This window comes from Ursus maritimus, unplaced genomic scaffold (genome assembly GCF_017311325.1).
Source record: "Ursus maritimus isolate PB19 unplaced genomic scaffold, ASM1731132v1 scaffold_15, whole genome shotgun sequence".
Classification (NCBI taxonomy): Eukaryota; Metazoa; Chordata; class Mammalia; order Carnivora; family Ursidae; genus Ursus; species Ursus maritimus.
In genome coordinates, this window is record NW_024423897.1 from 7794991 (window position 1) to 7820565 (window position 25575).

General features: G+C 47.0%; 1 protein-coding gene across 2 annotated transcripts in view; it reads right to left on the bottom strand.

Annotated features, from left to right (window-relative positions):
- Positions 1-25575, bottom strand: part of TENM2 (teneurin transmembrane protein 2) — a 905304-nt gene that overhangs the window by 205848 nt on the left and 673881 nt on the right. The window contains exon 6 of one of the 2 annotated variants that reach the window (XM_040630317.1): positions 2016-2138. The exons of the other annotated variant lie outside the window; for it this stretch is intronic. Coding sequence (XP_040486251.1) covers positions 2016-2138 — 123 coding nt within the window. The remainder of the gene's footprint in view (positions 1-2015; positions 2139-25575) is intronic. 2 annotated transcript variants of the gene reach the window in all.

Sequence of the window (25575 nt, forward strand, 5' to 3'; positions counted from 1 at the left end):
CTGGTGTGGGATGCTCAGGAGGGGGTGGCAGCTGGAAACACAGCTTAATCACGAAGGCGCAGAGCGGCTGACCTTAATTTACGGAAGTGAATGCCTATCAGTGATTCTCTTTGGTAAAGGGTGCTATTTAAAAAGCATTTGTATGTAACTTCAGAATGGAGACACATATGAAATGTATCCCTGTGCCCGATGAGCAAATATGCATGTTCACTTTCAAATGTGTGTTCTGCGTTCTTCTCAAAGGACAAGGCGCTGCTGGGTTGTAGATTAAAGGGCGCTTACGGATCAAACAAAGCGGAGACCCCCTAAAGCAGCGTTTCTCAAAGAGCAGCACCGTGGACCTCTGGGGCAGGATGGCTCTGCGCTGTAGGGGCCGTCCCGTGCACTGCACGCTGTTTAACTGCAGCTCAGTCTCTCCCTGCTAAATGCCACTTTCATGTCCTCTAATTGGGACAACCGAAGAAGTCTTCGGACACTTGCCCAATGACCCCTAGGGGCCAAAAACACCCTGCAGAGAAGACTGTCATAAAGGAAATGGGAGTTGCAATGGTGGCAAGTACTGGAGGGGAATGGACTGCACATAAGAGGCCAACAAATCCGGCTCTGGGCTTTTTGGTCAGTTAAGGCAGAACATGGTCCATTAAGGCAAAATACACTCTCCATTTTTAGGTCTAGTTTTAGTTACCTGATAATGGATGGCGTATAATTTCATCCTCAGATAAAACTTTTTCATGCTTGCTTAAAGGTAATTTAGTGTTATGATTAGGATAGATGGATGAGTAAAGCGATTCTTAAAGATTAGATAAAAAGACAAAAAAGTCACACTCGAAGCCATTAGGACAACTCTGGGGAGAATAATTTAAGCAACATTAGCATTTCAGGATGACTCACGTACACCTCTAAGGGAAGATGAATTCTGGAATCTTCTCTGGGGAAAATGACTGCGCTAAGGAAAACGCCAACATCTTGCCCAAAGATGCACAAGGCACAGACCTCAGTTTAAATTTGTACCTGCCTACATGTTTGATTCGGGGGAAAGTTTCTAAACCATCCTGAGCCTCAGTTTCCCTGAGGTGATTTCCCTCCCGTTAAAGCTGCTGAAGTCAGGCAACGCTAAGCCCGGCACACACCAGGTGCCCCATAAACGTTACTTCCTTTCTTGTCTCTGAAATATCTCTGTGGGGTATTTTCTGACATGTGGGGGTAAACTGCCCAGATGTGGTAAGAGGCAGAGTGGAAGAGCCTGTGTTTGGAGAAGCCCCTGTTGGTGATTTCCATCCTGAATTAAGTACAGCCCACCGCGTGCCCAGTGTGCCTCGTGTGCCTAGCTTTGCCATTGGCTGCTGTGGTTTTATTAACTGCCCCACGTCCCGCCTCCCCGAAGTTCTGTTTTCTCTTTTCCTTCTTAGCACCTTGTTAGCGCCTACTTTTTTTTTCCTGCAAGAACACAGTTGCTTGATTGCTTCAATAAACATTTCCATTGTCCCCTTTACTGTTCAGAGAAGAGGAGCTTTGTTCCCGAGTTGTCAAAACTCTTTTCTCTTCTCTCCCAAAGCGGAACAGCTCAGAATCTCTTTCACGCCAGGCAGCGCTTCCTCCCTGGGGAGGCTGCATCTCTCCTCTGGGGAGAGGGCTCTGGTCTAGTGGCATGTGCTGCCTGCTGCTCGCGGCTCTCTTGACTAGGCAGGACTTTCTCCTGCTGCTGCTGCCGCTCTTGCTGCCGCTTCTGCCCGGGCCTTGGGAGGCTTTCAAGTCGCTCCAGATAGCATAGGTAGGCATCTTGCACTGAGAAGGCACCGTGCCAACTCTCAGTGACTCCAGCCAAACACAGCTAACAGACAGGAACAGCAAACGGCTTTGAACGGGAGCGCCTAGGAAAGGCGATGATTTTGTTCCCCCGTTTCTTTTCCTTTTCGCGTACCTCCCAAGATGTGGATTAGAAAACCTGAACCCGTTGGCGGGAGCTCTGAATTTTCCTGTGACCTCAAGAGGGCAAGCAGCAGCTGTAACCTCACCTTTGCCTCCAGATGGCATTGTTGCCACATCATCGTTTCCTGGTAAGCCGGTCCTTATCCCATTGTTAAAGGTGTGTCCATCTGCCGGCTGCAGTTGCCAGTTGAGTCCGAGCAGATGCATGGCTGCAGGAGAGACAAAGTAATGAAAATATGAATAGATAATTCAGCAATGCACATGTCAAGGGGGAGCGCCAGGTGCCTCTTCCAAGTGATTGCCTTTTAAGGAAGCTGCAGTGCAAAACCGGCTTACCCCAGGCCCTGGGGATTAGCTAAATGCAGAAAGCAAGTAGACCTGGGTGGTTAGGACTCCTCTCCCCGTGCTTCTGTTCATGGCCTTAGGGGAGAGGATCCCGGATGAGCAGGTGGGAGAAACCCTCGTTCAGACCTTCTGAATGGTGCTACCAAGGAGGGGGAAATGCCCCTCTGGAATCACCATCAAGGATTCTCTCCATCATGTCCAGCGTCTCCCACACCGCAGACATGGTTGTTTTTAGCCTGGTGGTCAGGCCTGGGGCGGGGGAGGGGGCATTGGCAAGGATTGTTTCGCCTGAACTACTCAAAACGAGGCTACGCAAGTGGGACCTGTCTGCCGGTGTGGCCGTGGCTCCGCTGGGTTAGCAATGCAGCAGGTAGCGTCAGACCCACCCAGAAGCTTACCTTTCCATCCCAAGCTTTCTAACTGTTTCTGCTGCTAAGTGGATACCATTCAGCCCACTGTGGAAAGAGCTTGGGGGTGGTGCTGGAACAGGGTCCTTTCCCAAAAATATTACGGTGACACTGTCTTCTCTCTTACACCCCGCACCCACACCCGCACTTCACCACAGGCTGGAATGAGCCAGAGCGCCGAGGCGCGGTGCTAAGGAGGCGAGCCTGTCTGTCGGACGCTTGCTTTACTTCCCTATGCACCGCACACCTCCAAACTCAAACTGCCTTCCTCCCGGTCTTCCTTGGCACCCTGTGCCAGCTCCCCACTTCCCAGGGGCTTTAGCAAGCTCAATTCACCCCATCTCCCATGGTTCTGGGTGAGCTGTGCTCGTGAGGACTTGGAGTGAAAGGCAAATCCCAAACACCTGTATTCTTTCAAAGTCCCTAGCTCAGAAATAAGCTTCATTTGCAAGTAAATCAGGAGTTCATTCCCCTGCACATTGCCCATTCAAACAATAACGCAGGCACCGTGTCTGTCTGGCGTTTCAGCCGGACCCAGGTGGATGCTGTGGCTATGGTTCCCGCACTGCAGGAGAGAAAGGGCTGTTGACAGGGAAAGGTTCTGAGTATGACGCGGGATGGGAGAAACAATTAACCACAGGAAACGCAATTAACAATGCTTAGGAAATTGTTCACACAGCAATTAATTCTGCATGCCTACCACCACTTAAAGTCAGGCTGCATTCTATTAAGGTTAAAAACCTATCTTCAAACAATACAGCTCAGATTGATGGCCACAGATGAACGTGCCAGGGCGTATGTCTGCTTTTTTTCCTTACATACTTCCCCATCTCAGAACCACATTTTTGTCCCCCCCTCCCCATACATTACTTTGAAGTGCAAGGCAACTCTTTGAGATGATAAACACTAATAAGAATAAGTGACATTTACTGTACACTTTCCGTCAAGGTAACACCTAATTTTCTCCTGCAGTTTATCCGTTATATGTAGGTCACTCACTTGAAGAGACTGGATTCTATTGCCTCAAATAATGACATATTTTCACTGGACAGAGGTCAGGAAATGAGAACTAATCGTGGCTGCTTCAAGATAACGATAGCTTCTGATTTGTAATTACCAGGTGAAGGAAGCCAAGGAATTAGCTATTTTAAAATGATTCCTTTTTTTAATGTCGCTGTTGGGTTCTTGGGGCTTGCCTGGAGCCCGCCCGCTGCTGCCGTGGAGGCGTGGTTCTTTCACGGAGGATCTCCCTGTGTTTTAGGACAGACACGGACAGGTACTGCAGGGACAGCTGGGGCTCGGACCTAACAAAGCTCTGATCTTTGCATCTACGGAAGGAAGCGGTGGGTCTATCAGGCAAGAATGGCGACTTCCTCAGTGCCCCATCGGTGTGAAATCTCTTTTCAAAGCCGTTCCCCTCTTCTAATACTCCATCTTGGCCCTCCAAGGTGAAGAACATACTGCGATCGTCAACTCTGAGAGGACAGCAACAGACAATACCCTCATCTCACTGTGCAGAACCAGGGCGTTCATGAAACTGTGTTCTGTTTTCCAAGATGCTCGCCCTTCCCTTTTTGTTTTGGGTTCCATACCATCTCTTTATTAAAAAATAAAAAAAAAATGTATTCTGAGAACAAGACGACTAGAGATGGGGTGAGAAGGGTTAGGGTCAGAGTATACAAGTAACTGCTCAGACAGCTCCCAGAAGTGAAAAGAAAAATAAGAAAGGGAGAGGGAGATGGGAAAAGCCAAATCTGCTGAGCGTGAGCTCTGTCGTCCCAGCCGAAGTGAGGCAACAAAAATGAAACTCAAGTTCGGGCATATTTTCTGTTGTTGAATTGAACGTTAAGTAAATAAGTGAGAATTATATCAGGGGTATAACCACCTTCTTTTGTTGTTTTTGGGAGGGAGGCTGAAGTAGGCTTTTGTTTGTTTTTTTTTTTCTTCCTCCTTGATCAGATATTCCTTCTCTCTTACTTGAATAAGAAAATGAGAATATCTTTCCGGCCTACGGGGATGGACTAAAGTGTCCTTAGGATAAAGACTCAGGGGAGCTGTGAAGTAAATGAGTTTCCTGACTAATGAGAAATCTGTTTCTCATTCTGCTACCGAGTTGCTCTATGGCTGGGGCTGACAAATCCATCTCTCTGTCCATCTCTCCCTTTACTTTCTGACAAGGTTTCCCTTTCCAGGTGGAATAATGGCTACTGAGGGCCCGGGAGAGGTCAGGCATCCACACCACCTCTGGAGATCTAGCAGAGGGTCTCGAATCTAGAAGACACTCCATACACGTTTATTAGAATGGATGATGACACACGGGGGCAGGTAAGAGGGGTCGGACTGCAGGACATTATACTCTCACAGATCAAAACCACATAGTACAGAGCGGTGAAGGGTGGCGCACAGCAGTGCTGGCAGCAACAGGGGCCAGTGTGCACAGAGGAGGGTCTCTCAACACCTGCTGCCGGTCCCTGAACCCTTTCTCTGGCCAGCACTGTAGGAGACGCTCTGCAAATATGATCTTCATCAAGATTCACGGCTTCCATTCACGTTGGTACTGTCCTAATCCCTGCTTCATAGAGGAAGAAACTGTTGACAATGACGTTTGATCACTCAGGGATTTCAGAATCAACGGAAGACGACAGGGTCAAGAGGTTATCTGCTCCATAGTTCATGGTGATCTGGGTACAAATTCTGGTTTGCAGTGGGGTCTCAGCAAACCTTGTTTCTTTCTTGAAACTCATGGCTGATGAATGACCGTCTTCTGTATTCAGCACCCCTTCATGAAGGGGTTCTGTCTCCTCATCACGTTAGATTCCGATGTGGCCACATGACCCGGCAGCACACACTCTGTATGCCTTTCTGCCCTCTGTCACGTGGTCAGCTATGGTTCAGTCTTGAGTGAAGAAAACATGGCTCAGGGCCATGGCGGACCCGTGAGAGGACACAGCATGAGTGAAGAAATAAACTGATAGTACTACAAGCCGCTAGGAGTTTGGGGTTCTTTGATTTAACAGCATAGCTGAGACTTCCCTGACTGAGACGTTCACTTACCACAGCACCCACTTACCTATGGGATGGACGTTCCACGACCCTCTCCCCCTCACCCCTGTGGATGCCTAAAACTGCAGACAGTACCAAACCCTGCATACACACCTATGATTAAGTTTAATCTATAAATTAGGCACAGTAAGAGATTATAATGGTAACTAATAATAAATTATAATGGTAATTAATAACTAGAACGATTATAAAAATACACTGTAATAAAAGTTATGTGAATGTGGTCTCCCTTTCTCAAAGTATCTCACTGTGCTGTCCTCACCCTCCTTCTTGCGATGGTATGAGCCAGTGAAATGTCTACGTGACGAGACGATGGGAGGCGAATGGCGCGGGCACTGTGACATCGCATTAAGCCACTACTGACCTTCTGACCACACATCAGAAGGAGCATCATCTGCTTCCAGACCACAGTTGACCACGGGTAACTGAACCTCCGAGAGCAAAACTGCACATAAAGACTACTGTGTAAGTAGAGTAAGACCTTCCAGACATCTGTGCATTCATTCCTTCAAGTTCTTTATTTATTCCATCAGGATCCTTCTAAAACCAGCCAGGAAAGTTAGGACCGCTCCGTACTTGGGGTCACTACATTTGCTTCTCTGAACAGCAACAACACAAATAGCTCTTTAAATATTATGTCATAAAATAGCCAGCTGCGATCCACTCTGATTCAGACTTAGAAAGTCTCAAGAGTTTGGGTGAACGCAGCCTCATCAACTTATATTTTCTCCAGTGAGACACCTTGGATGCAGTGGGGTAGTCCCTTCTCTCACCCCCCACCAATGCTCTAACAGCTCATCCCCAAAAGGTCCTGCTCAGACCATCCTAGGGTCAGAAGTGAAATGAGTTTGGGAGGTCCTCTCCCTCATGTGACTCACCCCCACTGACAGCCAAAACACACAATTTATCATGATTTGGCAGGCTCTGCTCCAGAGAGACCCTCCGATGGAACAATGGGGCTCCATGGGTCAGCAAGGATGGAACAGGGAAAAGCTCCAAGTGGAAGTTCGTGTAATCCAGGTGGCAGCTGGGAAATCAGCCACTAAAAACACGACAGGCAGCCAAGCACTGCAAGTATCCCTCTGGCTAATTGGAGAAAACTTTCATCAAGTGCTGAACATGAACTAAGGCAGGATGGACAGACCACACACAGATCCCAGATTTCAGCAAGATAATCAACAGACCCACTTGGAGTTGGGGTGGTACTTCCTTCGCGAGGCGGCCTGTGTTTGTGCCAGAGGGGCTCTAAGAGAAATACTCCGAGGGGACCAAGTGAAAATTAAGGGGGAGGGGTCGGTTGCAGGTAAGAGAATCCCCGGCCACCGCAGGACAGGGGATGTAAAGCCCTGAAAAGTGGCAGCTGGAAATGGGGGCTGTCTGAAATAGTAATTAGGGTATGTGTGGGCCCTGCTGGGTGCCACTTAGAAGCTTCCATGTTCATTGGCTAGCCGAGGATCAACCTGACAAGAGAGTCAATCAATATGTCAGCAGCGCTTCCCAGAGAGCTGCTCAGCCCCTGCTTGTCAAAGAGGGCAAACACGGGCGCCACGGATGCTCTGTGTTTGCTGAGCAGGCCTCCAGGAGCAGGGGTATCTTTAAAGATCAGGCTTGTCGATACATAACCGGAGGAAGAGATTGGGCCTTCCCTTTGAAAATGGAAGGCTGGAGGCCAAGCAGAACTTACGAAGTGGGAGGAGGGAGCCTTGCCTGTTGGGTCTTGGGGCTCAGCACATGGCCAGATTCACCAGATTCACGAGGGCCTTAGAAATGATGGCAAAGCTCCTTTGGAGACCAGGTAGGCTGGGACTCCCTGCCCCCTCCCCCGCAGCAGCCAATTTGGACAACAGTGCCAGGACTCCCGGGGGGAAGTGGAGCCAATTCCAAAAGTGCCACTGCTGAGAGCAGAGAACCACAGTGGATAATCAGGGCTGAGATGCACAAGTGCTCACCCCGCACTTGCACAGGCAATCTGCAAAGGCACTTTCGCAAGCCATAGTGCAAATTAACACATGCAAATGAGCCTGCTCAATGATGACGGTGACAATTAACATTTATGTTGGCAATGTGCCAGGTGTTGGGCTAATTATGTTAACCCCATCATTTATTCATCACTTATCATTCGGCAAATGTTTATTGAGCACCTACTGTGTGTTAGGTGTGTTCTAGGTTCTAGGAATAAAGCAGTTAATGAAAAGAGTTCCTTGCTCTCACGGAACTTACATTCTAGTGGGAGACATAGAAACTACACACACCAGTGAAAAGTAGAGCATGAGTAGGGTTGGGGCTGCCAGGGCATCCCCGGGGGGTAATTGAAGTGTTTTTGTTCAGGTGTAGACTGGTCAAGGATGGTGTCTGTGATAGGTAACGCTTAAGCCAAGGCCCAGAGGAAGTGAGAAAGCAATTTATCACATCTGGGGGACCATGTTTGAGGTTGGAGTGGGGTCACTGGGAAAGGAGAGTACAGGGTGGTCGGGAAGGTGGGTGGTGGGGAAGGTGGGTCGTGGAGAAGGTGGGTGGTGGGGACTGGGTGCCCCTGGAGGGACTTTGCCTTGTATCTTGGTGAGATCTGATGACAATGGAAGATTCTAAAGAGGGTGAAAGCCCATTTATTTCCATTCTCACTCTGTGATGTGGTAATGTAATCTACATTTTCTAGATAAGGAAACTGAAGCTTAGGGAGGTTAGTGACTTGCCCAAGATGACACAGCCAGTGTGAAATCTGGAATTTAAACCCAGACACGTGTAACTGCAGAGTCAGCGCTCCCAAGCCCCGTAGTGTCCTGCTAGTGACTTATTGAGTCCTCACTGGAGGCCGTCAGGCCCTGAATTCACTACGTAGCCAAGACTGAACAGGGCGGTGGCTACAGAATTCTGCTTACCAAATATTGTCAGGGCTCCCTCAGCAACAGACACCTCCCTTTGTAAGCAGTCATTAGTCCTCTAATAAATCTGTCCTTGGTCAGCGACCGGCTTGCTATTTAACTTCAAGGAATTGCGAATGTCAATAGGAAATAAATCTGTTTGGCAACCTCAGTTTGAAGTCAGGCAGGCTAACGATCAATATGCTTGGTGACTTTCTCCTTGGTCAGTTTGCTTATCATCCTTTGGGGATGTGGGAGACTACGGTGCCTTCTCCTCCAAGAGGAGGGGGCCCACTGCAGAGGATTAATGGTATCTTTTTTAGGAATGCTGTCAGTGTCAAAATTACCTTCTGCCTAAAAGAAGAGATAGAAACAAAACCATGTGGGATAACATTCTCGGAAATGCCTTAAGTCTTAAAGGAGTTTAAAAAATTTAAATCTAAAGGAGTTAAAAAAAAAATCCCTTTCAGACCACTGCCTTGGTGAAGTGATTTCTCTTATTCTCCCCTCCCCCCAATGTATTGCAATACACTGAATGGAATGAATTTTCAAAGCACTGCGGGGAAGTTATGCCCACAAATGCCCACAAATCCCTTTACTAGTAATGGGATTTGTGTACCTATCTCCCAAGAATGCTCTGAAAAGTTACTTGCCTGTGTCCAACTTCCAGCTTCCAAAATGGTTACAAAGCTCCCGGCCCAGGAATGACACAGAAGAGGAAGGCGGGGGGTCATAGATAGGATACCAGAGTCCTGGTAAGGACCACTGGAAATGAGAAGGGGCTTTGGAGAAATACACCTGCATTCACACTTGTATCTGCACTCTCTTATCTTTCAGCCATGGTGCTAAAACAGGGATTTTGTGTCTGCTTCCTGATTCTAGTCCCTCACAAAAGCAGGGAGGCTTTCTGTCCCTTCCTGCATGTCTGCCATGAGAACAAGGTGACAGTTGCGTGAGGCAGCTCTGAGACCAGGGAGCAGTGTGTTCTCGAGACAAGAAGAATCCACATGGAGGGACCGGTGCATTAATCTATTCTCATGACAGGCTCGGGATAGTACAGCAAGTGGGAAGTGGTACGAGATTAATCAATTCCTGTGTTTGGAGGAAACAAATGGGGCTCCTTGCAGCTTCAGGATGCATGCGTCCCCCCCCCCCCAGCCGGGCTAACTCCCACCCCTGGGGGCCCCTTACACCCGCTGCTGTGGTGGGTGCGCTGCAGGGGGCGACTCCAGAGTCGCCATGGGGGTGTGGTGGCTGGAGTGCTCAGGTGACCTCTAACAAGGCCCTTTGCTCTCAGCATCACCAGGCTGATCGATACGTAAGACAGACATACACGCTCACAGCCACTGTCTTTTCCTTGTGCAGAGTCTCCAGGAATGTACCCAGGAGGACTGGCGATGCTGGTCAGGCGTCCCATTGTCCACTGAGCCAGCTTATCCTCGGGCAGATAAACACACGCCCGGAGCCATGCACCACACAGGCGATCATTTCCCACCCAGACTACCCCTTTCCTGCTGCTATTTTTCCCAGGAAAGAAATAAAATAAAAGCCTTTCTTTCTCTAAGAAAGGACCCATGTGATCAACATACCTTTAGAGAATGATAATATCGGTAGGTTTTATTCAGCAAATAAATCATGGTCTTGGATTTTAAGAGCTTTTGTGAGAGCTAAACACATCCCCACAATGCACACACATACACCTAAATGCATCTTTCTTCTCCCTCCGAAGCTTGTCATTCAGTGTTGACAACCCAAACAATATTTGTCTTTCTTTAAAGAACAGCAACCAGCAGCCCTGTTAAAGAGGGGGCCGGTCCGCAAGACTACTTACTACAAAGGAAAGGGAATGCAGGCTGCACGCGGTATGTGGCCACCGGAATCACAGGAAGCAGACATTATGAATGTTTTAGAGGATAAGATGTCATATCGATTGGTAGACGTGCAATGTGTGCTGGAACAAAGAGGGGGAACTCTCCCGTGAAAAACAGGCTTCACAAGAGGCAGTGGGCAGGGGGGGTCAGGGAGGTGGCAATTAGGACACTGGCCATACTCCTAGGACATGTTGCCTCCCTTGGTTGCAGGAAAGAAGGAAAGGTGCTTCTGGATTCATTCCCCTTCCTCAGTCCCAGGCAGCTCCCAACAGACTGCTTCCAGTGAGCCCTCTGATGGAAGTCTGGAGCCTCCAGACAAGCAGCCTGAAACTGGCAGCAAAGCCAGGGGTGCCTTGGGGAAGGGGAAAAGAGGAACCATCTCCCTATCCTGGGTCTTTGAGAGAACAGACTCACTCCCATCACGGTTCAAATCTCTACGCCACTATTCATAAGCAGATGACCTTGTGCAAACGAATTGACCTCTCTGAGCTTCAACTTTCCTCAGCTAGAATAAAAAGTGAGCATTTTTGGAAAGTACTGGCTCAGTGTCTGACATTGGGTTAAGACCTTTACGTGCATTACTATCTTATTTACCCTTTGCAAAAAGCCTAGAGTAGTTACTATTATTATTCCCAATGTGTCTCACTTTTTGCTGGGTCTTGGGTCATTTTGTCACTACAACGAAAGCATCGTGACTAATATTTAATTGAGCCCTCCGTGTGTGCCAGGCATCAATTTTATCAGTTGTGTCTATTAATTTCCCATTTTGCAGATGAAGACATTGAGGCTCAGAGAGCTGGAGTAACATGCAGCTGGTAAGTGGTAGAGGTGGGACTTGAACTTGAGCGTGACACCTAAAGCCTGAGCGCTGCCCCGTTTCAGCTCACAGGAGGACAAGTGTCAGCCCAACTCCAAGTACCAGTGAAGACGGGGGAATGTATATTCATCTAGATACTCTTCCCGCATGTGCCTGCATCCCCTTTCAGAGAAACTTTTTTGGCTTCTTTTTCTGCATCACATCAGGATGGCAGACAGAGCCACAGTCATGATGGGCTCAAAGGTCATCTGGTCTGGACCTTGTACAGATGTGACCTTGAGCCTCACTGAGCTGAAATGACTTGCCCAGGGCCAATGACTGGCTAAGCCAGGATTTGAACCTTGGTCTCCTGATTGACTGGTGCTCTCTCTACTGTCCTTTTCCATGTCCTTGAAGACAGAGAATTCTGAGGCCTGTGTGCAATGCAATTCCTTATCAGAGAAAATGAGGGGACTGCAGCGAAGCCTCCTTCTCTCCCTCGTTTAAGGTTTTTATTACTGCTATTTGCTAGGGATGAGCAAAAACAACCCGTTTATAAACTAGTCAACAAAAGGGGCATCACGATCCTTCCCGATCCTGACCTCATTACATTGGGCTTCTATGACAAATTACTTCTACTGCAAAAGCTCATTCACAACAAGAATCTAAAATCACCATTTTTCTAATTCCACCTGGTCCAAGGACGCCATGGTCGATATAGACACGGCTCCCTCCTGCATGTGAAGTTGGCAATATTTCAGGAGTGAGAAATGAGTTAAAGAAATAAGGACGCTGAGCAAATCCTGTATGTAATTCTCATGTCAATTCGGTCATTTGTTCAGCAAAGCCAAATTAGGCACACGGGGAGGCTGCCAGTGTTCCTTTCAATTTTTAATTTTTGACATGGTTCTCTCAAGGATTTTTTTTTTTTTTAACTCAGAAATAAGAAATCTTGTATTAGCAAATTGGGCTTGATCTTTCTCTTAACTGGTTTTTTAGTCAGGTGGATTTTACATGCCTGCCCTGAAACATTTTAGACTTGATTCTAATGGAAAGAAACACTACATTAAAAAATTAGTTCTATCTCTCAGAGCCTGGTGACATGGTGGGAAATAAAAATCCCAGGAATATGGTAGTCCTGGTCCTCTGATATGTTTAACATCAACATGGTCAACTTCTTACTAAGAGAGCGCTTATCTGGAAGAAAAAAAAAAAGGATACCTCCTTTTTGGAATGCAAGCCACCTGTATCCATAAAAAAACCCCACATTTTCATCTGCAATTAGATAAATGACACAATTAGACTTATTTTGAGTTTGTGACAATTTACTTAATAGAGCTAATTTCAGGGGTTTTATGTGACACTCAAGTCCCACACATTTCTTTCCTGCTAACGGTACATATTTCTCTCAACAGGTGGCAACATTGTAACTGCTGTGGCACTTCTGGCTTATACAAAGCACTGTGATGACAGCAGAAAGACGTTCGACATTGTTCCTTGTTAACCTCCTTCCTCTCTTTGGCTTGTGCTCCCCCTACCCCCCGATCTCTGGAAGATCCCAATCCAGGTACAACCCAATTCACCTACAGGTGGGGGCTGGCGTCTCCTCGGATACCAGCCTGGGAGAGAGATTCTCCCCGACCTGCATGTTCAGAGCTCAAGAAAGATGAACGCAATTGTGAAGTTCCCCTACCTGTCTTTATTACTTAGCTCTTTCAGCTTTAAGTTTCTAACTGTGTTCCCTACTGGTCTTATCGGATTTCAGCGCATCTTTAATACAGGACACTAATGAGGTAGGTACTTTCTTATCCCTATTTTACAGATAAAGGACTGAGGCTTATTGCAGACATACGATATGCCCAGGGTCGAGAGGCGCTGGTTATGGCTGTTGTAAACATCTTGTTACATCTGGCAACTCTACTGAGTTCCCCTAGTTAGGGCTAATTCTCAGAGGCACCACGGTCCTTCTGCAGCCCCAGGAACAGGCTCCTAACCAGTGTCCTCAGATCCTCTGAGCTTTGCTCCAGAACTGTCAGAAAGAACTGTTCAAGGGAACCACAGTTGGTTCTCTGGTTCTCGACTCAGAATGTCATTTGCATTCTACTTCTGATCCAACAGAAATAGAACATAAGCCACATATGTCATTTAAAATTTTCTAGTAACCACATTAATAAGTAAAAACAAATTTAACACTATGTTTGGGAACCCAATACATTCAAAATATTATCAGTTCAATATGCATCTAGCCTAACAATTATTAATGAGGTAGTTTACTTTTATTTTTTATTTTTTGTACTATGTCTTCTAAATCTGGTTTGTGTTTTATACTTAGGGCCTATCCCAACACAGATGCTAACTCTTCAGTGGTATGGTTAAAATGAAATGTGGTCCTTCTGAAACAATAAAAGTGTGTTAAGTAGAAAAATATTTTCTTCTGCTTCAGTTTCAAAATTTAAATTAATTACAACTAAATAAAATGAAAAATTCAGTTCTTCAGTCACTCTGAGCAAGTTTCAAGTGCTCAGTAGCCATATGTGGCTATTGGATAGAGTAGTTCTAGACTACTGTGGCTTAGTCGGGTTCTCCCAGGCTCATCTCCTCCTCCGTGCTCCCAGGATATTTTGTATCCACATCTCTCACAGCATTTATGGCTTTAGATGGTAATGCCTTATTTACTGATCAACCTGCTTCTCCCCCACCAACCTCTGGGTGGGGAGCACCTTGACGGGGGAGAGCAAATCTTCATCCCCCTGTTTTGAATTTGCCCCAGCAACCAGCAACCAGGTCTAAACACAGTGGTGTTCAAGAAATATTTCCTGAATGAAACAATGGTTTGAAAACTTGTGTTTAAAAACATCCAATTAACCGAGGTCTTACGGTGTGCCAGGCTCAGAGGAATAATGCTAATAGTAATCATCAATACCTATAGAATTCTTAGGCTGTGTCAGGCTCTCAATTACCACCTGCTTTTGAGGCATTTCTCATTGGATCACTACCCCCTGCCCCCAATAACCTTCGGAAGTAGGAACTATTATTCCCATTTTCCAGACTGGGAAACTGAGGCTTAGAGAGACACCTTGCCCACTCTCACACAGCTGCTAAGTGCCAGAGCCGGGCATATGCAGACGGATCTGCACCCCTGCTGGGGTCTCCCTCACTTCAGTCTTCAAGGACCACGTTCATGATTCTTACGAAATCTGAGCTCCCAGTGTACGATCACGTCCTTACGACACTTAAAAATCTAACCTATGTAGCCTCATCCCCAAATAGCATCTGTGAAATAAAACACTTGCTGTAGTTATAAGCCTTTGTGATACATTAAAGTAAACATAACTATTGAAATCAAGCCAATTGCCCACACACCACACAAGGTTATCCTCTGTGTGTGCTGCTAGCGGGATGCCTACCGTACTTTGGGAAACGTGAACTTACAACGTTTGTCTCTCTGTCCCCATACGGCAAGCATGATTTGTGTCTTCTGTCCACTACGGTGGTCTAACAAAGGAGTAGCTCAGAGGACAGGCTGGAAGGAAGGTCCCCATGCCTGTGTCGTATGTCTAGCTGTATAAATGCAAAATACAAGCCACGTCACAGAAGACCTAAACCCCCATCCCTCCCACCTTGTGGGTTTTTCTTCACTTCTTCAGGGCCAGAGGCCAAACACTGCTTCAGGGAGGCTGCCTCCATGGGGTCAGTGCTTCCTGCTGAGCGCTCTCCTGCCTTAGGCTAGGGGATGCCAAGCGAGTCTGGCATCTGCTAGAATCCAAGAGCGCCACTCTCCCCACCTGCCTTCTAGCCAGTCCTGTGGGGGAAAGGTCTCCGTAGCCCGCACTACCACAGATGTGTTCCTGGGCATCTCAGCTTCTACTTCACTCATAAATTCACCAGCAGCCACTGAGCACCTCAGACACTGCACACACCTCGTAACAGCCGACACTAATACGGTGCTCACTGCGTGCTAGACACTGTTCTAGAAACTCTAAATATGTAGACATGAGAGTGTCATGTTTGGTAGATCGACTATTGTAGAATACCAGTGACTTTACATGGTCTAATTTAAATATACTAATCACTTAATACAACAGCTCTAGAGACAAGTACTTTTATTATACCCGTTGATAGCTGAAGAAACTATGGGAGAGAGACTGAGGAACTTGCTCCAGGTCATTCTGTCAATAGTGGGAGAGCTGGGTTTTGAACTTGGGGACCCGGGCTCGGAGCTCTTAACTGCCATGCTTTCTGCCTTTTACAAAACAAGTGTCAAAAAAAGAATGCTGTCTTGTACCTGAAGGCTGGACTCTACATCTCAGGCACATGGGGTAAAGCACACTTTCCTGGAAACAAGAGCGTGATGACTAGAGCAGTTCTGGAAACAGGCAGACTTGGCTTCAAATCCAGGTCGAGGTCCTTGCCCTCATTCTCTGTGGGTCTCTGGGAAAGTGTGCTTTTTGTGTTTTGATCTCTCAAACCCTCACTTCCCTGATCTGCAAAACAGGAATGTTAAAACTCCCTCCCTGGGGGGGGGGGGGCCTGGGGTTTGTCCCACAAAACGAAACAAAGCAGGCAAAGCACTTAGCTCAGCAGGACACAGAGTTAAGCACTCAACCAGCAACAGTGGTTCTGTGGACTGGTCAGAAATAACGATGCCCGTCTGGAGACAAGCATCGTTCAGATTCCAGATCGCTAGGTTCCGAGCAAAGAGTCTGTTCCGAAACTGGAGATGGCCCGCCTTCTGAATTAAAACTACAGAATCCGTGTAGGAAAACAGGGCTCATGTCCTCCAGGCTCATTTTATGGAAGAGGTTCCAGAGACCCAGAGGGGTTAAATACCTTGGCAGGGAGGCCATGCATCATTTTTGAGAAGCACAGATCCCTGATCCCATTCGCTTCCACCTTACTGCACTGACCCGAAGCTGTCCTTTTGGAGTGATGCTTTCAAGAGGAGCCTCAGACCTGCTGACCTGAATCATGTATTTCGTGCACGTGCGATGTCACTGGCAACACCAAGCGGTGGTTGGGAGGTGCAGTAGGGGTGGGAAAGGGAACTCTTAATGATTTCCACCAACCTTCTCCAAAGCAACCACAAATATACAGTCTAAGTAAAACCAGTGTGTTTCGTATGCTAATGTAGCTTCCAGAAAAGCCCGCAAACCTCCCTTTCTCTACTGAGATTGCCACCTTGAATCCTCTATGTTAATATTCTAGAGAGCCACTACATAAAAACACATTAAATGGCAATATTTTCTGCATTTAACCTGATATCTGCAAATTCAGGGAGCTCAAGTGATGAGTCTTGACACTGTAACAGGACAAAAGCATGTGCCGCGTGGGAGAGCTGTGTTAATAATCATTTCCTCATTTATTCTGTGCCCGGTGCTCAGCTAGGTTCTGGGCATGCACGAATGACCAGGGCGCTGCTGCCCTCAAAAAGCTCACAGTCCAGGCCAGCGGTTTCAGGCTGTGGTCCCCCATTCCCCGAGAACTTGTTAGAAATGCAAATTACTGGGCCGCACTCCAGACCAGCAAATCAGAAACTTCATCAGGGGTGGGGCCCAGGTATCTATGGATCAAGAGCCCTGTAGGTGATTCTGGGGAATGCTCAGGTCTGAGCACCACGGGTCTTGTGTGAAGCAAGGCTGACAGCAGTTAGGGAAAAGGAACATGAAGGCAAGGGACATGCTCCCCTTGTCTATTTCCATGAGCGCAGAGAAGGTGAGCGAGCCCAGACCCCTCCCTCCTGGTGCACTAGGTCTCTGCCCCCATGCGCAGGATGTCAGAGACAGTCCGGAAGACGTAATATGGGAAAGAGACATCCAAGCCAGGATGGAAAGATGGAAAAAATGCCAGACCCAGACTTGGGCCAAAGCGAAGCATGTCTGCTCTCCTTCCAGTACCTGCTCTGTGTCCCTTCTGCCTGCCTGAGATGACCAGTTATGAGACAGGCTTGCTGCCACCTCCCAACTCAGCAGTGCCACTTGTATGAATGCTTTCCCGTCACACTGGAAGCTTCCTGGACTCCCATCCGATTCTCTCAGAGCTGTGCTTCCCAAACTATCAGCCACTTCAATAAAACTTAAATCTGTTGGAACTTGATATATGATTTCATCCATAGCCCTCCCTATAACAACTGCACATTTTCTACCACTGATGGATGTGTAATTATAGAGGAGATTAATGATTTCAGCCAAACATATAAACTCTAAGGGTGGAAATTTTAGGCATGAAGCCACGTAGGGCAGGGGAGATTTTTCTAGAGAGCAGGTATTTTGGACAGCAGGTCTGAGATGGCAAGAGGGGCAGGCTCCCCCTCTGCTCACTGATCAGCCCTGGCCGTGGAGGTGCTGATGACTGGTAGATGGGCCTTGGGGGATCTCTGCTCCGTTTGGCAGAATGACTCCATCCCCTTCCCTGCTATCAGGCTCAGAGCCACCCAAAACCAGATGATCCACTGGTGTAGCTGTGGTGGGGGCATCTTATTGTAAATACCTGTCTGTAAGCACTGCCAGGGCAAGGTGCTTTTGTCTGTAGTCCATGAGGCTGAACTCAGGAGTTTGAGCTATGTATGAGCTTAGGACCATTAGGGATTAGCGTGACCTGGCTTGAGTAGAAAAGGGAAATTACTGCAACGCTGTGCAGATAGCTCATGGAAGTAAAGGAGTAGCTGGCCAATCAAGCCCTGTCTTTCTTCTCTGTCAATCGGCTTTCTCCATGAGGTGGGAACAACGGCCACCAAAGAAAAGAGCACTTCATTTTTTTAATTCACTTATAGATATCCTAGGCAAGGACTCTGGTGGTCTTGGCTGGGGGTCATCACCTTCTTTGGGCCAGTGGCTGTGGCCCGCAAGGAAAGATAACACTGTGCTGGGGGCAAGGTCTGACTGCAAGGAGACATGAAGAGTGTTGAGTACGGACCCGACTGCCAAGCAAAGGTGCCAGATTAAGCCAATAAAAATACAAGATGCCAGTTACATGTGAATTTCCCATGCAATATTTGGGACATACTTAAACTAAAAGCATTATTTGTTGTTCGTATGAAACTCAAATTCACCTGGGCATCCCACACTGAATCTGCCAACCCCGTCACCAAGGGAACTGATGTGAGTCATTCAGGTTCCCCATGTTGTGTCTACCGCAAGTTGTTTAGCACCATGAAGAAATATAGAGTTCTTTCTAGAGGAAAGCACTGTCCATGCCCAGACGTACCCCTAAGCCCCTTCTCCACCATGTGCTGGGATGGCTCTCTGCCCAGATGAGAATCTGTAGCAGGCATCTCAACTTTCCGAAGTGTCAAAATTGCCTGACTGTTTGCTCTGTATAGTACAAGGGTTACTCTTTTTATCAACCACACGGATTCCTGGGTGGGACTTAAGGAATTAATCAGAAAATTCAACTAGGATCAAATTGTGATTCCACTCTTGCCAAAGCTCCTGGAGACATCTGATATGGAGAAAGTCAGCATGAGGCTAACTAGCTGGTCGGTGCCCATCTCTGAGGCTCGGCGTTGGTTCCTTCCTCTTGGCAGGCTCACTACAACCAGTTTGTAAGGTCTACTCCTCCTCAGTCTCGGCTAAAAATCTGGAACCTGAAGATCTCTGCAAGCTCCATTTTTGCCAACGGTGTTGATTCGTATAAGCATTTACTAAACTGGCTCTGCAGTCAAGGCACAGCCATTTTTTCTCTTCCTTCTGGAAGGAAGTTTATTACACAAAGTAATAGGTGATGTCTCCTCACTACCACATAAATCTGCTATAGTACCTGTGTGTTCAACTTCTTAGACAGCAAGAACAAACAATGGTTACTGAAACATTCCACACAGAGGAAAACAATAAACCAGAAACAAAGGCAAAACAACAAACAAAACTTATACGGAGATTTATTCTCTGCTAGAATATTTAACACAAGATAGAGCCATCCAAAGCTCAAGTTCTACTTTATTTCCTAAAGTAGGAAAACCAAACATTTCAATTTTAGTTTTCTTTAGACAACACTTTCTTATTCTGGTGATCGGGGGTGAATTTTTCAGCACCAAGTCTCCAGGAAAGAACTTGGACCCAACCAAGCTCTGATTTAGGACACACAAAGCTAGTGCAGGGGCAAGGTCAGTTCTAGGCAAGGTGTGCAGCCAAGCAACTTTCCCTTTGTGTTCTCCAATCTGTTCACAGAAGGGATGGTGCCTGAAAAACTTTGTGTAAATTCCATGACAGTTTTAGTGAAGTAAAAAGCCGGTCTACTGGCCTCTCGGCAGCATGTTTGGATTTAAGGAGAAGACTGTATTTCTTTCTTCTGGGAAAGCCCATGCACTTAGGATCAACTCCTTAATGAAGTGCCAGTGATCTCAGAGTTGACCTTCAATGTCCTTTCCACACAGCCTGTGCTTCATGCCATGGTCAGGAGCCAGCTCTCATCGGGTGAGGGTGACTTGGCTTTCTATAGACTTTCTGGGAAATGTGCTCCAGGGTCATCTCATGTGTGTGCATGTGTGTGTATGTGTGTACGTGTGTGTGTGTGTGTGTGTGGTGTAATTTCCTGGCAAGTGCATATGTGACTACTTTGTCCATGGGAGGGATTATTTTAATAAGTGGCTTTAGCTGATTAGTTTATTTTTGCTGAGATGGTCCCATTTCACACTCCTAATTTGATACCCTTATTTCATATAGAAGCTGGAAGCTTGACTGATCCTTGAATGGGTGCTGAGTGGTTCTATTTGGGCGTACTGCTGTATATTCTGGAAGGGTAATGATTAAGAATGTCCTGTTCACTACTGTACACCCAGAACCTAGCACAGTAAAAAGGCTTCTTTAGCTCCTTCCTTTTCCCGAGCACTGTGCAAAGAGCTACTTAAGAACTATCTCATTGACTCTTCACGAAACCCCTATAAAACAAGAACTACTATTGGGCTCATTTTATAAGGAGGAAACTGAGTCATGGGGAGAGACTAAGTATGCTGCCTCTGCTCACGTAGCTCGTAAGCAGAATGAGTGGGATCTGATCTTGAGCAGTCTGCATTCTGGAGCCCGTGCTCTCACTGTGCACCACAGCATAAATGCTTCATAAATTAGTGAGTAAGTGGATGACTAGTAAGTGTGAGATTAAAGGGCTTGGTGACAAAACCATGGTTTTTACCCTCAGTTGGCAGGCCCAGAATGCACATAAAATACTCTGAAAGCACCGTCCATTTCTGCTCACCGTCCTTTCGACTCAAGTGTGTGACCTTCCGTTTCTGCCGCTGGTCACTCTGACGTCACCCTTCCAAATGTGTGTTATTCTTACTGTTCTAGTACCTGAGCTCCCTGCTACGGGACTGCCGACTGCTAACCTCCACGTCGGTGGATAAATGTTTAGGGGGACGCAGCTTCTGACTGCTATTTGCATTTCCAGAGGGGTCCTCAGCATTCACAGGAACTGTAGGCCAAACCCCCTGGTGAAGGGACACACTTCTTATTAACGTAGCTACCCTGCCCACAGATCCCCAAGAGGCCCACCTGCTTTTACCCCTAGAGAAGAGCCAAGAAATATAAAAGATCCAAACTGCAATCATTCTCCAGTAGTCAACGAGACTACTCTGATTTAGAAGTTGGTTTTTTGTTGTTGTCGTTCTCAGTTTACTAATCCACTCCCCATCACAGCCTGGGGAGGGGAGTATCACGGCCGCCCTCTGAGCTGAGATGGGAGCTGTCTCGATAACAGGGAGATCAAATCCCAACCTCAAGACTCACTGGTTAATTAAGCCTTCATTGCTGGATAATGCTACTCATTGTGGCAGTTATTCTAGTTTAAACAACTTCTGGGTGGTCTCTTCATGTTCAAAAACTTGCCTCCATCTTTTCACGTGTGATTTATACAAATAAGTCTTGAATGGTGGAATTTCTGCCAACCCACAGGACACGTGCTTCTCTAATTCTAAACCAAGAAGACAGCCTACTTGATCCACAAATTTGTTTGCTCTTTGTAACTCATGGCTAGTCAAGAGACAAGAGAACATGGAAGAAAAGTTGACCTGTATTCTACTCTGCTCCCCAATCAAACCCCATAGACCCAATACTCAGGCTTCTTTTTGCCACAGAGATTCCGATTTTCAGTTCCCATTGGAGGTATCTAGTGTTCTCACTGTCACATCATCTGTTCTCGTCCATTGCCCATGGGGAAGAATTACCCAAAACAAAACACACGGAAAAAACAAAAAACAAAAAAGCAAAACAAAAAGCAAAAAAAAAAAAAAAAAAAGGAAAAGAAGAAGGATTGTACTTTCCAAACCAATTTCCAGGAATTGCTTCTAAAGACAAATGTCAAACACTTTTCCACTTTAATCACTTTCAAAACTTTTAATGAATCTTCTCTTTTAAACAAATAATGCCATTAGCATGGATGCTATGCAAATGAAATGCAGGGCCTGTATTTGTTTGGCTTCCTTGAAATTGTTTCAGAAACCTGATCACATCAAATATTTTTCAGTTTATGCAAAACAGAACCTCTCAATACGTTTTTTTGAAGAGTATGTAGTTTTTCATTTGCATGTTGGTCCCAAGTGGTAAATTTACACTTTGAATGTAGGATTAACAAATTTCCATGTCTGAACTGCATTTTGAAACTTAATCAGAAAGAAGTTACTCTCAGATGCCAAGAGCTTTAAGAATCTGAAATCGAATGACCTTAAAAGTACCCGGATGCCGGAGTTTAGCACGCAGATGGCATCCGGGAAACCTGTCTTCCCTTAGGAACGCCATTTTGGTAGTTACCTGTCTCACATGGAGTTCCCTCAAAGACGGATCTCGGGTCATCTTGGAGAACTCAGGGATGAGAATACACTCTCTGCAGCCAAAAAACCATTCAGATTCTGGGATCGGCGGATCTGCCTCTAAAGCCCCTTTCCAAACTGCTCTTTCTCTGTCTGGCGAGCAGGCCGGCCCGTGCGGCTCTCGCTGTCAGCGAGCAGCGTCGGGCGTGAGAGAGCTAGGCTTGCTCACACTCACTGTAGCATCAACTATTTTTTTCTTAATTGTCCTGAGATCCTAGAAAGGAAACAAGCGTCTGTGCTGACAGAGGAGCTCAGCGTGAACTCTCATTTTTCACATGGAGCTAATTAAAAACTGAAATTAGTTAAATATGGAAATGACACTTGCAAGCACTTTAGTAGAATTCTGGCAAAATCCCTCTGGAGTGCTGTGACATTACCTGCTGCTTCGAAACTCCCCAACTGAATTTCACAGTTAAAAGGCTGAGCAAAGGGAAAGTTATTATTGAGATTTCGGATTCAGAATGTGTCTGTAAAACTCCAAATTAAATTTCACGGCTGGCCCTTGAGTGGCTGGCGATATGTAACGCAGGCCAATGGAGTGGGCCGCTAACAATGTCCCTGCAAGCAGGCGCTCCAATTACCCCTCTTTAGGTATGGTACTGTGGGTGGTGCGGTGCGACAATCAGAAGGTTAACGGATGTATTTCTCTTGGAATCTGACTCAAGGCGCTTCGCACACACACACATTCCGACCAAGAAGAGAGGCTGGACTCACGCAAGGCTGTTATGATGGGCCTGATTGTGAAAACGGAGCAGGTTTCTTAGGGGTAACCAGACACACTTTGTACGTATGAATTCTGCTCACAGGTTGTATGTGTGTATGTATACACACATGTGTATAAATGTGTACGTACATATATGTATGTATGTGTCTCCATCTATCTCCGTCTACATATGCCTACGTCTAATAGGCATTTCACAGTTTTTACTCATAATTGCAATACCCCATCATGAAGAAGGGAGCTCAAACAGCTTCCGTCTTAGGGGAAAGTGAGCATAAGCAGCCTTTCTAAATGGGCAATGGTGAAGAGGAACCTTCCAGAGTGGGTAGGAACAGCACCGTCCGGGCCACTACGTCCCCCTTAACAGGCAAAAGCAGCAGCATTTGCTCAAGGGCAAATTACGGTGTTTGTCTAATCTGCATACAATTTAATTAAACCCGCCTACGTGTCTGATGGCCCTGGATCTGTGGCAGAGTATTTGGGAAGTCCAGGCACTCTCCAAACAACTGGAGTGTTGTGATTTTATTGTTTTTCTGACACCCCATCCATTTGCCCTTGAGGCATTCCCTCCCCCTGGACCCTGGCCACGACTGAGGCGGGCACCGCCGCGTCCCTGCCTGGGCAGGCCAGTGCGAGGAGCCCGCTCGTGCCAAAGCCAGCCCCGCTCCGTGAGTCGGCTGGCAGGGAGCCGTCGGCGGGCTGGGCTGCCAGGAAGAGTTCTCTGGCAGCTCCGGCGCTCATCTTCCCATCGCACGCGGGCTTTGCTAGTCCGAGGCCTGGAAATCATTGCGGCTTACCCAGCTGGATGGGTGGAACGCCGCAGCTGTACCATCAGGCTGGCTTATTTTTATTGAATTTTGAATATCCAATTTCAAAGCAATTCAAATGAATTTGCCCAAGGCCTCGGATCAGTGTGGCTGCTGACACTCTCTGCAGTAGGGTTTCGAAGTTCATATTTTTAAACAAAGGCAAGATTACAGAAGCTTTCCTTGTCAGGACCAGCGCCTCTAAAGCACCCTCTCTACCAACTCTATTAGGTCCCATGCTGACAGCAGCGAAAGCCGTTCTGCTAATCCAGGTCCCTCACTAGTCAGGCTGTGGTGGGCAAGCAAACTTTCTCCGCTGACGGAAGGAAGAGAGGGGAGTGCGGTGGGGGATGTCTAATGGGACGCAAAAGGATGCAGGACACAGAGGCTGGCATGCGCAGGGTTGCTGACAGAGCGCGGGCTGGATAGAGAAGATGCGCACAAGTATGGCCCTGAGCAGGCCCAGTGCGCAGAGGTGACCCCAAGGTCAAATTGTGCCCCCACATCCTGCCCTTCGAGATGGCAAATAAACACAGAGAAACCCTATCCACGCTCAAAGGTAACCGAAGTGACACGGGGAACCCTTCCCCTCCTGGAGTCTCTCCTCCAGCTCCAGAAATCTGTCTTCCCTCACCACCCCCCCTCCATTCTAAGCCTGCTACACCCGTGCCTGGAAGGCATGGCTTTTAAATGCACAAAACGAAACATAACTCCCGAGGTAGAAGACTGCAGAGTTGTGGAGAAAAACGGGCTTCCTGAGAAAAAGCCCCTCGGGCACCTCCAGCCTGGGGAGGCTCCACGTTCTTAGCACAACCCGCTCTCATTCCTTCCAGTATGACTTGGGAGACATTTAGGGCTTGGCACTCACTGAAAACTGTTTTTAAGAAGCCTTGGGATGAGACCAATTCAATAACTACTGGTGTTCACAATCTGTGAACTCCACCCCTTAGGGGTTAAAAAAGAACCAAACAAACCCTGAGAGCAAAGAGCAAATGGGGACTTGAGGACTGGGAGGGACCCCACCATCACCTTCCCAGGAGCAGGGCACCTGTCGGCTCTTGCTCAGCAGCGCACCCCAGTGCCAGCAGCGTGCCGTGCCGTGAGGAGGTTCTCACTGAATGTTTGTGTCTTAGGTCACCCGGGGTGCAATGTGGGTTTCAGAGTCAGAAAGACTCCTGATAGGGCCACCATTTTAACTGACCCATAGCATTGGATAAATTCCCAACTATAAAATGTCTTTAACAATAGTACCTGCTACATAGGATTGTTTTAAAGATGAGATGAGATGTAATAATAAAAAAAAATTTTAAAAAAAGTAAAGATGAGATGAGAAGGGGCGCCTGGGTGGCTCAGTCTGTTAAACGTCTGACTTCGGTTCAGGTCATGATCTCAGGGTCCTGAATTGAACCCCTGCATGGAACCTCCGTGTGAACACACCCCTCCCCCATGGAACCCTGCCTCAGGCTCCCACCTCAGTGGGGAGTCTACCCCTCCCCCTCCCTCTGCTTCGGCACCCCTCCCCCGCTCTTTCTCTCTCTCTCTCATATAAATAAATAAAATCTTTAAAAAAATAGAGATGAGAAAATGAACAGAAAAGCTACCATTTCAAAGGGGTAGACGTCAAGCCCTTCCTTTCTATGTATCCAACTGGATGAGTCACAAATCTTTGTACTTGATAATGTACGTTCCCTCTGCATCCTTCTATGGAGGCTGCCTTTTAAACAGGAAAGAAATTCAAACATGTAGGAGAACCTCTGTTTTTGAAAAATTTTGTAGTCCTTCAAAAGAGATTATTTTGTCTGCTCGATGCCGTATCTCTTGTGAACCTCAAGTGTATGCCGTAAATGAAGGAGCCGCGATTTTCCTTAAAGGACTAGTTCTATAGACTCGGACACAGAGTAAAGACACAGAAGCCGAAACGTAAAATAAATAGCACCAGGATAAAGCAAAAATCCCAAAGATCGAAGTAAAGGAAGGTTGC